Here is a 12,859-nt window from a genome sequence, read left to right as displayed (position 1 = left end):
GTGACTATCGTGTTCTTGGTCACGTCCCTGACTAGGGCCCTTCTCCCCCGATCGCTCAGTTTAGACGGTCGGCCAACTCTAGGAAGAGTCCTGGTGGTTCTGAACTTCTTCCATTTACGGGTGATGGAGGCCACTGTGCTCATTGGGACCTTCAAAGCAGCAGATATTTTTCTGTACCCTTCCCCATATTTGTGTCTTAAGACAATCCTGTATCGGAGGTCTACAGACAATTCCTTGGACTTCATGCTTGTTTGTGCTCTGACATGCACTGTCAAGTGTGGGCCCTTATATATAGACAGGTGTATGCCTTTTCAAAATCATGTCCAATCAACTGAATTTACCACAGGTGGACTCAAATTAAGCTGTAGGAACATCTCAAGGATGATCAGTGGAAACAGGATGCACCTGAGCTCAATTTTGAGCTTCATGGCAAAGGCCGTGAATACTTATGTACATGTGAATTCTTAATGTTTTGTTAGGTTTTTTTTATTAAATTTGCAAAAATCTCAAAACAACTTTACACGTGGTCAATATGGGATATTGTGTGTAGAATTTTGAGGGCAAAAATGAGTTTATTCCATTTTGGGATAAGGCTGTAACATAACAAAATGTGGAAAAAGTGACGCGCTGTGAATACTTTCTGGATGCACTGTATATACACCTTCTTTATAGATTATTTAATACAAGAACAAATTTAAATTTAATAAAAATTTTATATTTTTAAACACTAAAATATACAGATTTCAAAAAAACAGCCTGTTATGTCATAATACTCAGGCCAGTTAATTCAGTTTGTAAGGAAACCCTCTTACTGCTTCCTTTTAAAACAGATGAAGTCTATGGAGAGAAACCCAGAACTGATGCATGTACACCTCCCTGCTCTTCCCTGCCTGCATAGAACTCATTTTTCACAATCCTCCACTTTTACCTCAAACAAGTAGCATGTAGAGGTCGACCCTGGTTAGCTCACTCCACTCTGCTGCTTATTGTCACTGGCTGGGAGTAGGGCTCTACATTTAAGTGAAGTGAACAACATTGATCAAATCGTTACAATGGCACCTATCACTAGTTTTAATGTATGTGAACGGTGAGTCTGGCACTCCAAACAAAATATATATTTCTGACTGGTGACAGTAGGGTACCCCTCGGGTGTGATTGAGGACAGGAGGGGTACCCTTTTTGTCACTACCTGCTTTTTTGGTATACCAACATTGGTTATTTTTCTTGGACTCTTCTAAACCACTATCCCAGCGAGGGACTGCTTGTTGCTCTACTCTTTCTGGTGCAGAATCCCGAGAGGGTCTCATCGGCCTATCCTCAAACTCAAATCCCTGAACAAATTCCTCAGGGTGCCCAGGTTCAGGATGGAAACCCTACGTTCCATCATACTAGCTATGGAACCTAGGGATTTTATGATATCGCTGGATATTCAGGATGCATACCTACATGTTCCTATAACGCCCTCACCAGCGTTCTCTCTGGTTTGCTATACTACAGCAACGTTTCCAGTTTCTGGCGCTTCCCTTTTGCCTCTCCACAGCTCCAAGAGTGTGTACCAAAGTTATGGCTATCATGGCAGCCCATCGACAGAGTCAAGGTATCCGGCTACTACCATACCTGGACGACCTCCTGTTAGCGCGTTCTCCAGAAGTGCTTCGCCACCACCTACAACTGACAAATGCTTTTCTACAGGCGCACGGGTGGTTAATTAATTGGAAAAGGTCCTCTTTGATCCCCCTCACAGAGGATGGTTCATCTGGGAGCCCTTCTGGATTCTCAACAGCAGAGAATCTTTCTGACTTCAAAAGATCTCCACATTACAACTACGAGGTTGCAGATACCTCAACAGTCGCTGGGTATCAGTCCACTCAGCGATGCAAGTTCTGGGATCCATGGTGTGTCCACCTTCGACATGGTGGAATATGCCCAGTTTCATTCCACGCCTCTACAGGGGCTGATCTTCTCCAGGTGGAACGGGTTACCCCACCGGATCAAAGCTCAGACAATGGTGCTCTCTCTGAAGGTGTGTTTGTCTTGGTGGCTACTGACTTCACATCTAACCAAGGGCCGCCCCTTTTGGACCCCGGACTGGGTACTCCTAACAACGGACGCCAGTCTCCGGGGCTGGGGCGCAGTGACCAGTCCGCACTCTTTTCAGGGTCGTTGGACAGCAGTCAAAACATCCCTTCCAATCAACATATTGGAACTTTGGGCTGCGTACAGGGCACTCAAGCTGGCCAAGCACATACTTCACGGAAAACCCGTGCAGGTTCAGTCCGACAATGTCACCACGGTGGCTTACATCCACCATCAAGGAGGCACTTGAAGTCGGGCAGCAATGACAGAAGTGTCACGCATTCTGACATGGACAATGTGTTACCTCCCAGCCATTTTGGTGTTCATTCCGGGAGTTCAAAATTGGGAAGCGGACTTCCTCAGCCGTCACGACATGTTTCAACTCCTAGTGGACAAATGCGGCCTGCCAGAGGTGGACCTCATGGCCTCCCGACACAATCACAAGTTACCAGTGTACGGGTCTAGAACAAGAGATGCCGAGGCATTCTTGTTGAACGCTCTGTCAGTGAAGTGGACCTTCCTGTTTGCGTTCCTGTTTCCTCCAGTCTCCCTTCTTCCTCGAGTACTTCGGATGTTCAAAAAAGACAGAGGCACAGTCCTGCTGGTGGCTCCAGCTTGGCCCAGAAATCATTGGTACTCAGATCTTCAGAGTCTCTCTATCGACACTCCGTTCCCGTTGCCTCAGCGTCCGGACCTGTTATCTCTGGGTCCTTGCCTTTTACCTGGACTTGGAGAGCCTGTCTTTGACGGCGTGGCTCTTGAGACATCCCTCCTAAGGTAAAAAGGATTCTCTCGCTCTGTTATCAAGACGATGCTTAGAGCGCGTAAGCCAGCTTTGGCTAGGATCTACCACAGAGTGCGGCATACATATCTCCATTGGTGTCCAGAGATTACGACTCTCAGGTGTTTTGGATTTCCAGAGTCCTGGACTGGACCTCTGTCTCCGCCTGGCCTCATTGAAAGTGCATGTCTCTGCTCTATCAGTATGGTTCCAACGTAGACTTGCTCCGCTACCGGATATCCACACCTACCTCCAGGGTGTCCTCCGGGTTCAACCTCCCTTTGTCCCCCCAGTGGCTTTTTGGGTTTTGGCGGTAGTTCTTCGGGCCCTCCAGGGTTCTCCATTTGAACCACTAGATTCGGTGGATCGCAAGTGGTTAACACCTAAGACTTTTTTTTTTTTTCTTCTTGTGATTGCTTCTGCCAGGAGAGTGTCAGAGTTGAGGGCGCCCTCCTGTCACTTCCCTTTTTTGATATTTCACCAGGTCATTGCCGTGCTTCGAACTGTCCCTAGGTTCCTTCCTAAAGGTGTTTCTAGTTTCCATGTTAATGAGGAAATTATAGTCCCGGCCTTTCAATCACCGGACCTTTCGACAGGTGTGGCCTCTTTGGATGCCCTCAGGATTTATGTGGACCTTACCAGTTCCCTCCGAAAGTCGGACTCCTTGTATGTGCTCTATGGATTTCACAAGAAAGGATGGCCAGCCAATAAACAAACATTGGCTAGATGGCTTTGTATGACTATCCCATAGGCCTTCACGCAGGCAGTCCTTCCTGTTTCAGCTTTTGTTAATGCTAATTCCACTCTGTCTGCGGGTCCCTCATGAGCAGCTCGTCGTATCGCCTTGGCTGTTCAGCTGTGTAAGGCGGCCACCTGGTCTTCTGTCAAGACTTTTCTGAGGTTCTATGCCTTTGATACCTGTGCCTCTCAGGATGCTTCCTTTTGGGCGCCGGATTCTCCTCTCTGCGCAGGAGCGTCCCCAAATTTAAAAGGACTGCTTTGGGATATCCCCAAGGTCTCCCTGTAGAGCCTATGGACCCTGAAGAAGAAAATTAGTTTTATGGTAAGAACTTACCTTTAACTCTTTCTTCGAAGTCCATAGTATCCACAGGGCACCCGCTATGACGCACCTGGCTTCATATGGGCTATGTTGCTGGTCACCGGTTTTCCGTCTCCTTCTTTGTGAGAATGTGATTCTTGAGTGTACCAGTCTTCCTTCTCTCTTATCCTCCTCCGGCCTTTGGCTTATTACGAGCTGTGGTGCCTCTTGCTCGGGGGCGGGCTATAGGGAGAGTGTGACCGTGTGCATCCTAGGAGCTGAAATCCTGGAATCCAGATCCATCACCTACACCCCAAGGTCTTCTTGTAGACCCTATGAACTTCGAAGAGAGCGTTAACAAAGGTAAGTTCTTACCATAACACATTTGATGCTATGGGGACACTGGTCGTCCTCCTGTTTGCTCCCGACTTAGCTGACGTTAGCGTGGCACAACCCAAACAACCCACAAGCAAACACAAGTCTGGATTTGTATGCCTGTTTTGTTCTGCTCTTCCTCTCTCCTCTGGTCTTTTGGGCTTTTGCTAGTGCAAACTGCCTGCCAAGGGCAAGATATAGGTGAGGAGGAACCTAAGTGATCTCAAAGTTAACTTTAGTACCCAGATTCCTCCAGCACAAGGTATTCCCATGGTTTTCCAGTGTCCCTCATTGCATCAGGGAAACAGATTTATCAGGTAAGGAACAAAATCTTGTGTATAGAAGAACAGGAACTACTGTGTCTCTGATTATGTCAGATCTGAAAGGCAGCATATACATGCGTATGTTACATTCTGCTTTAGAGAATGCTGTTGATCACAGTGGAGTACATATTGAACAATTGTAGCACACTTAGGGGGGTATTCAATTAGCCGCAGGGTTTACCCCGCAAATAATTGACGTCCAAAATCCCTGCGTCGCGGGGAAGGGCTCATGTGCGTTAACACTGGTTCCGCATTAACTTCGGAATCAGTGGTTTTTCACCGAGCGTGAGACTGATTTGGTGTTTTTGCCACAGACTTTAACTCCATGAGCCGATGTTCAGTCCGACTGTGGGGGACTTGATTGCGGGGTAATCCATGCTAATTGAATAGCTCCGACGTGGTGCGACTAATTGAATACTCCTCTTACAGTGATTTGTATTGCCACGTCACCACTTGGTGATAGAATTTGTCATTTTTTTTTTTTTTCATTAAATGGCTAGTGCATCCTCCTGAAGTACTTGTTGGTTGATTTTTCTCTATTACCAGGGTTAGAACTCATTCCAGAGTGCTCGAAGAAGGCATACGTTAATTTTAACAGCCCTTTATATTTCATTGCTTGACCTAAATGATTGCATTTGATGGAGTTTACATTTTTTTCTTCTTTTCTAAGGAATGTCTGCTCCTGTGAAGACTACTTCCCTTCCAGCCTCTTCACCTGGCACTCAAGGACAACTTAGTTTGCTAGATAAATTCAAGCCGCCTGCTGGAAGCTGGAATTGTGAAGTTTGCCTGGTACAAAATAAAGGCGAAGCTGTAAAATGTGTATCCTGCCTGACTGTCAAACCGGGCACTAAAGCTGAGCCAACAGGTGGGAGTTCCAAGAGATTGATCACTGTCCCTAAAAAAAAAAAAAAAAAAAGTAACTTTTATATTTGGTATGGTTTGTTATAGTGGATTGTTTTTTCTTTTGTGTTTACCTCACACTTAAGATGTTATTTTGGTGCAACAGGAGTAATATACTCAGAGGGCCATATTCAATAGGAGCGAAAAGTCCGTGCTGGACTTTTCGCTCCAAATTGGAGATTAGAGTGGGGATAAAGTATCGGGCGCGTGCCCGCTTTGTCCCCGTATTCAATTTAAAAGGAGCGAAAACGGGACCCGGCGACATTGGATCTTCTAAAAAAACAAACGGGAATTTTTGGGAAATGTGCCTGGGACCCCCTTAAAGATGTCCAGAAATGGGGATCACTATGGGTACCTCCATTTGTGCCTGCTGAAGGAAATCGGGGTTTGTAATAGCCGCTGCAGGTGCATATTTGCGGCTATGAAGAAGTGGTGAAGAATAGCAATTAGGAATAGTTGTTTTTATAAAAATTATCAAATTTGGGGTACATGAAAATGGGGGTAAGCATATTTTTAAGTCCCTAAAGTGCATTTTGAAAATTCTTCAAAAATACACCTGGCGCTACCACCTGCATTCTTTGAAACACCTGCCGCATACTTGGGAACCCCCCTGAATTAATTTTGCTATTTTAAAAACGTGTTCCCCATTTTAATTTTTTATTTTTTTAACCCCATAATTAAATACATTATTTTTTGGTTGTCCCTATTTTTTTTTTTTTATAAACTTTTTTTGACACTTAATTTTTAGGGGGTATTCCCAGGGGTGTAGGCTTTTTCATTTAAGCCTGCACCCCTAAACCCCAATTCTGCACTTTTTTTCGCCATGTAAAACATAAAAAAAAAAACTGAGATAACGTTTTTCACCAAGACTTTTTGCACCGGCGAAAAAGTCTTTGAAATTGAATACGGGGATGATTCAAACATGCAAAAATGACGTCATCGGCGATAATTTCTGACTTTTCGCAGCCAAATTGAATATGGCCCTAATGGGTCAGCATTTGCCATAGTAGTCAGGGGCTTTCATACTTGGCAAAGCTGTGCAGAGGCTGGTCACTAAGGCAAATGCTCCCTTGCCTTAACTAAGGAAATTTATGTATTTAATAACATCCTAAAAATTAAATACACCATCTAGTGTAGGGGTGGGCAATAAGTGGCCCTCCAGCTCTTGTTGAACTACAAATCCCAGGGCATGCATTGCAACATTTTTAGCATGGCCAAATAGCAAAACTATGGCAGGGCATTCTGGGATGGGGCCGCTTATTGCCCACCCCTATTCTAGTGTAACTTTATAAAATGTGAAACTGTTTTTCCCATGAAGTGGTAGATGCACTTTTGCCCTAGAATGCATGTTGATTGATATGTTTTGCTGAACTTTTTCTGTTTTTACTGAATGAATGTGCGTTTACCATTTATACGGTTTTTCTCTTCATAGAATTTTTGCTACCATCCACTGCTACTGATTCTACACTTCCAACTATTATATTTGGATTGCCATCCTCAACCAACCCTGGAGAACTTAAATCAAGTTCCTCCACAGGCTCTTCAAATTTAAATGCAGGTGGATTTTCTTTCCCTAAATTTCCGGGAGAAATCAAATTTGGTATAGAGTCTACCAAGTCGGCAGATGAGAAGAAAGGCACAGGATTGACATTTGGTTCAGTGATTGCTACTAACAATCCAGTTTCAACAACTTTTAAATTTGGCTTTAATAGCACTGCTCCAACAGAAAAGGATAGCACTGTTAAACCATTGACAAGTGACTTCACTTTTGGAACAGTCTCTAGTACAGCCCCAAAGGCAGAGAACTCTGAAAGTACTAATTTACTAGTTCAGTTAGCCAAAGAAAAATCCAGCTTGACAGCATCTTTTGGTTTAAAGGAGCCGGATGACAAGAAAAATGAAACTCCAGTTGTAGGCGGTTTCACGTTCGGTAAAGCGGAACAATCGGAGAAGGCCACAGCCTTGGGTTTTGGAAAAAATGATGAGAAAACTGACTCTACAACGACTGGAACCAACGTTTTTGGATCTAAAAATGAAGGAGAGGAAACAAAGAAGTTTGTATTTGGCAAAGCTGATCCTTCAGCATCTGCCTCATTTACTTTTGGTGTGCCTAATGCTGCAGACAAGAAGGAAACAGACCAGACGACAAAACCAGTTTTTACTTTTGGCCTTCTTCCCAAAGCAGCAGGTAAACTTTAACTTCTGTTGACTTGAATAAAGAGCACATGCATTTCTGTTCAGTGCCTTTTTGCTGGTGTTTGTTTAGATGATGCCATGATGAATGCGTCTATACATGGACCTAGGGCCTGTTTCAGACCCGCTCGTGAGCGCATAGCGCTCACAAGCGGGTCGATGTTCCCCCCCACGGCGTATCCGCCGCCTCCGGCGTGCGCATGTGCGAGCCCCAGTGAGCGACGGCAGCTCCGGGGCTCACTACAAGACGGGGCGGCTGTCACTGTTGATTGACAGCTCGCCCTGTTTTGTAGGCGTGGAGGGGGGGGTGGCTGCACAAACACAGGCGTTCCCTTAGGAACGCCTGCAGTTTGTGGGTGGCCCTACTGACATCACTCAGAGCCTGGAGACCGAAACAAACAAAAAAAAAAACACGCCCTGATTCAGAGCGAGCGCTCGCAAACAGCGAGCGCCTCTGAATCAGGCCCCTAGTGTCTCCCAGTTGCCATTAAAAGAACACCACACTTGAGCCACAGAATTTAATAGGGTACTATAAGTTAGGATATCTAACATATATATTATTAGAGCCATATTATGAGGTCACACATTTAATATCCAAAATTACTAAACAGTAAATAAGTTTTAGATTACGGTTAACACTGTGTATTTTACTGTTTAGTAATTTTGGATATTGTGTGACCTGATAATATGGCTCTATAATATATGTTAGATGATATACAATTTCTACATAGATACCCAGCGCAGATGATTATCATTTATTATTATTTGTACCTTTAAACCTGCACAGGAGGTTTTTCGGATCTGCAGCAGGGGTCTCTTGGACCTGACAAATGCTTAGATTGCTCCTTGGGAAGTACCTTGGATTTAATTTATCTAGTCACTATAAATCAGGAATGCAGATTATGCATACAGTCGGGGGTTTGTAGCAGTGTGTAGTATGTTATACTGTTGAGTGCTGAATTGCATTGTACATACAACATATATAGTGACCATTATCTCTGTAGTGTTCACTCTAGCTCCGGCGGCAGGCAGGGCGCCGGAGCTAGAGAGGGCAACCTTGTGCGCGCTCCCGAAAAGGGGTTGTGGTCATGAAAAGGGGGCGTGTCTATAAGACGCGTCCCCTTTTCGTCATACTTGGGGGCGTGCCCGGCGCTTACGGACATGCTGGGCAGCCCCCAAGCGCTGCAAAAAGGGAGAATAGATGCCGGGCGCATGCGCCCGGCGTCTATTCTCCGGCGGTGTTCGGGTCACCGCATGTTTCTCCACCCGGGGGACACTACGTCCCGCGGATGAGAACGGCACCCGCAGGCTGTGAGGGCAGGGTGCTTTTTGCCCTCCTCCTGGAGGGCAGGGTGCTTTTTGCACTCCAGAAGGAGGGCAGGGCGCCGCGCCCCGCTAAAACAGCCTAGCGGGAACGCTAGTATGTGAATGTGGCTCTGGGTTGTAGAGTATGCATGATGTAATGCAGGGCTCTTCAACCTTTTACACAGTGTATGACACCCAGCAGTGCCCCTTTTACACAATGCCCACAGTAGTAGTGCCCCTTAAACAATGCCCGCTGTAGTGGTGCCCTTTATGCAGTGCCCCAGTAGTGGTAGTGCCCCTTATGTAGTGTCCCTAGCAGTGGTGCCCCTTGTGCTGTGCCCTCAGTAGTGATAGTGCCCCATTTGCCGTGCCCCCAGTAGTGGTAGTGCAGTGCCCACAGTGGTAATGCCTTTTATGTAGTGCTACCAGTAGTCTTAGTACCCCTTATTCAGTGCCTCCAGTAGTGCTGACCCTTATGTGGAGCCCACAGTGGTAATGCTCCTTTTTCAGTGTCCCCAGTAGTGGTAGTGCCCCCAGTAGTAATGCACCTAATAGTAATGCCCCCAATAGTAATGCACCTAGTACTAGTGCCCCTAATAGAAATGCACCCTAGTAATAGTGCCCCCCAGTAGTGAAGCCGCTTACAAAAAAAAAAATTACTACTTACCTTAAACCCCGCTCCCGTATTTGCTGCCTCCGGTCTGCCCGGCTACTCTTCTTTCTGAACTATGGGAGACACGTCATGACGTCTCTCACATAGTTAACTGCACACACTGCGGAAGCCGGAGCTCGGTAGCGAGCTCCAGCCTCCGGCTGGTGGTGCAGGTAGGGAGCCGGGCGCCACCTGGTAATAAAATCTCAGCGGGCACCTGCAAAATGGAGCCTGTTGACTGGCCGCGGGGAACAGCTCCCCCCAGTCGGCGGGCCACCCGACAGAGCCCTGCTGGCAACGGGTTGAAGACCCCTGATGTAATGTGTCCTACAAATTTTAAATTGGCAAGGAGAACCTCAACTGTGCATATGCTAACTAAAGTTACAGGTCTCAATTTTTTTCATCATACTGACTTGTGCATCCAATTGGACTAACTATTTAAAATGCAAAAATGTTACTAAATCAAAAACAACCAGTCTCTTAGCAATCAGAATAACAGCAACAATATGTAATCTCTAGGATTTAAAGTACATGCAAAACACAATATGATGTATGTCTACTGTCAGACTATTATGCAAGCCTTGTGTAATATATAGACTGTAATCCCAACTGGGCATGGTCTGATGTGAATCAATAAATATTCTATATAAAGCACTTCATAATACAGGGCTCGACAAATCCCAGGGGCCAGGTCGCCATGGCTACCAGATTTTGCTACTAGATTTTGCAGTAAAGGAGGAAGCAGATCCTCATTAGCTCTGGCGGAGATTCATGCCAATAGGCTTGCGGTGTTCATATCATGCACAGGAGTAGGAGTGCATGTGTTGAGTGCCGCCTGCGGTGACTGCTGTGCCTGTGTCCCAGCCTGCGTTGACGACTCTTCTCCATCCCGGCCTGCTCTGATCCCTGCTGTCTGTCTCAGTCTACGCTGGTCCTCCTGTACGTCCCGGCTGTCTGCTGTCCCCTATCTCCGGCTGTAAAGCGCTCTCCGGTAGTAGGGTCTATGCCTTGCCAGGGATTGCGAAGCGGCTTCAGAGGGATAGTGGTGTGACCACGAGGGGTGGGAGGCTGGGGGGGGGGGGGGCGCAGGCAGGCACCATTGTTTTATGTGAAATGTTGTCATTTATTACTGGAGGGTCGGGGGTGGCGCATGGGAGCTGTGCAGCGCAGTGAGGGAGCCTCCATTTTATTGTGTCCATTCAACTGTGACCATTTTGTGGTCTAGTATAGTGTGTATAACAGTTGCATAACAGAGCTGTGCTCCTCACTCCTGTAATTTTATTTGGGGGGACGGTGGTCTGGCTCCTACACTTTCATCCTGGCTCCTAGATTTTAGAAAAATTTGTCAAGCCCTATCATCATATGTATGTTCCATGTAAATTATGATAAAGGTACAATAACCTTTCTTGGTAATCCCATAACCTTGCTCTAATAATTTTGGCCTAACGTAAGTAGATTTGGCAAATACTGTGATGTCCACTTTTTTATCCTTTGACAACACAGTTACTCAAGTGGGTGACAAAGGGATGAAAACACCAGCCTTGCCAGTACAACAGTTCAAACTCTGTTTGCTATTGGACGTTCCCATAGCAGGTGTCCAAATGTACCTATTGCCTGACTACTGGCAGTTTAAACTAGAGAATCCTCCATTCTTTTTCTTCCAATATCCATAAATCTAGGATTAAAACAAACCTAAATGGTGTACATTGATCACCAAGGAGAGTACACCTGTGCAGGCCAGAAAAGGGACGTGGTCTCTTGGGGAGGACGTGTGGCCTCATTGGCCGACCCTCTTTCCATCAGTCTGGGGGGTGCCAGCACTCCTCCTGTAGATGCTGGGTTGTTCCAGGCTCTCCCTGCACTGTGAACAGATACCGTGCTCATGTAAGATCAGGGCCGTAGCTAGGGTAGTGCGGCCGGTGCCATCGCACAGGGCACCACAGGTCAGCGGGCGCTGTTTGTGCCTGTCAAATTTCAGTTTATTATCATTATTGCTTGTAGCTTCCTCTTTTCTACTTCAGGGTCCATAGGGTATCCACAGGATACCTTGGGGTATAGGTGTGACGTCAGTCGCTGGGCACCATAGAGTTAAGCTTTTCAGCCTCCCAGGATGCACTAGGGTCCCCCTCCTATACCCCGCCCCCGAGCCAAGGCACCTCAGTTTAGTTTGGTGCTCGGCCGGAGTCGGGTGCACCTGTCGGAGTGGGGGCTAGAAGGGCTCCTGAAGCTTTCTTCAGTGCAGCTGTGGCTGCACATCTGGATGTACAGCATGGACAGTCAGTCCTGACGTCCATGCTGTCTTCCCTACACCCCCGCCGGTACCGATCCGGGGATGCTGGTGAGCATCTGGGGTCACAGCTAGCGGTGACCCCAGATGTTCCGGACCATGGCCGGATCCAAGGGGGACAAAGGTAAGCAGCGGGGTCCCGCGGTGGGTCCCCGCTGGGCACATGGTCCTAAGTCCCCAGACAGGGGGCTCCCTGGGGACTGGCTGCAGCGTGGAGCCAGGCGACCAACCTGCGCTTTCCACTACCCCCTGGGACAGCGGACCGCAGCAAAGCGGTAGCGCCGCGGCGTCCCAGGGGTTAAATGCATGCCAGGGGAGCGCGCCTTCCCTGTCTCACAGCCGGCGCCTCCCCCGCTGCACACAGCCCTCTCTGCACGCTGCCGACTGGTCCTGTGGCAGCGCTCCTCCCCCAGGCCAGCCTCCTCTCTGCTCCTCGGCGGCCAACTTCTCCAGAACGCATGGTGAACGCTGCTGGAAGCGCTGGACGGAAGCATCGTGGTCTGGTTCCCCCCGCATACCTCTCCTCTGCTGTGGTCAGGTCTGTGTATGCAGCGCTGTGTCCTACCAGGCCCTGTGTCTGCGTAGTTGAGTGATCAGCGCTGTTAGTGCAGGAATTGATTTTCTTTGCATTGTATGTGACTGTGCTAGCGCTGCTGCCTGTAACTTTTCTCTAAACTGTCAGCTTTATTACTGTCCCTGTTCTTTCTGCTAAGCCCTTGGGGTGCGGTGCTGCAGGGTGGTCTCTCGCCTATTTAAGTTATAATTGGTGAGAGAGGTCACATACGTGGTGCCATCATGTCCGAAAGTGATTTTCCCCTCCGCCTACAGTGTACTACGTGTAGAGTACCGTTAGCGGAGGGGGAGGGTAGCGCGGAGGGCCTTTGCCGGCAGTGTTTGTCCATGGCGCGGCCTCTTACGGTTACAG

The 12,859-nt window shown here is 47.4% G+C and overlaps 1 protein-coding gene across 2 annotated transcripts in view; it reads left to right on the top strand.

The window, feature by feature from the left end:
- Window positions 1-12,859, top strand: part of NUP153 (nucleoporin 153) — a 190,841-nt gene that overhangs the window by 136,331 nt on the left and 41,651 nt on the right. For both annotated transcript variants that reach the window (XM_088475837.1, XM_088475836.1), the window contains 2 exons: window positions 5,265-5,462; window positions 6,930-7,685. In XM_088475837.1, coding sequence (XP_088331963.1) covers window positions 5,265-5,462; window positions 6,930-7,685 — 954 coding nt within the window. The remainder of the gene's footprint in view (window positions 1-5,264; window positions 5,463-6,929; window positions 7,686-12,859) is intronic.

Source organism: Taudactylus pleione, unplaced genomic scaffold (genome assembly GCF_031769625.1).
Source record: "Taudactylus pleione unplaced genomic scaffold, aTauple2 ptg000179l, whole genome shotgun sequence".
Lineage (NCBI taxonomy): Eukaryota > Metazoa > Chordata > Amphibia > Anura > Myobatrachidae > Taudactylus > Taudactylus pleione.
The sequence above is the reverse complement of the archived record's forward strand: the minus strand, read 5'-3'. Positions and strand labels throughout refer to the sequence as shown.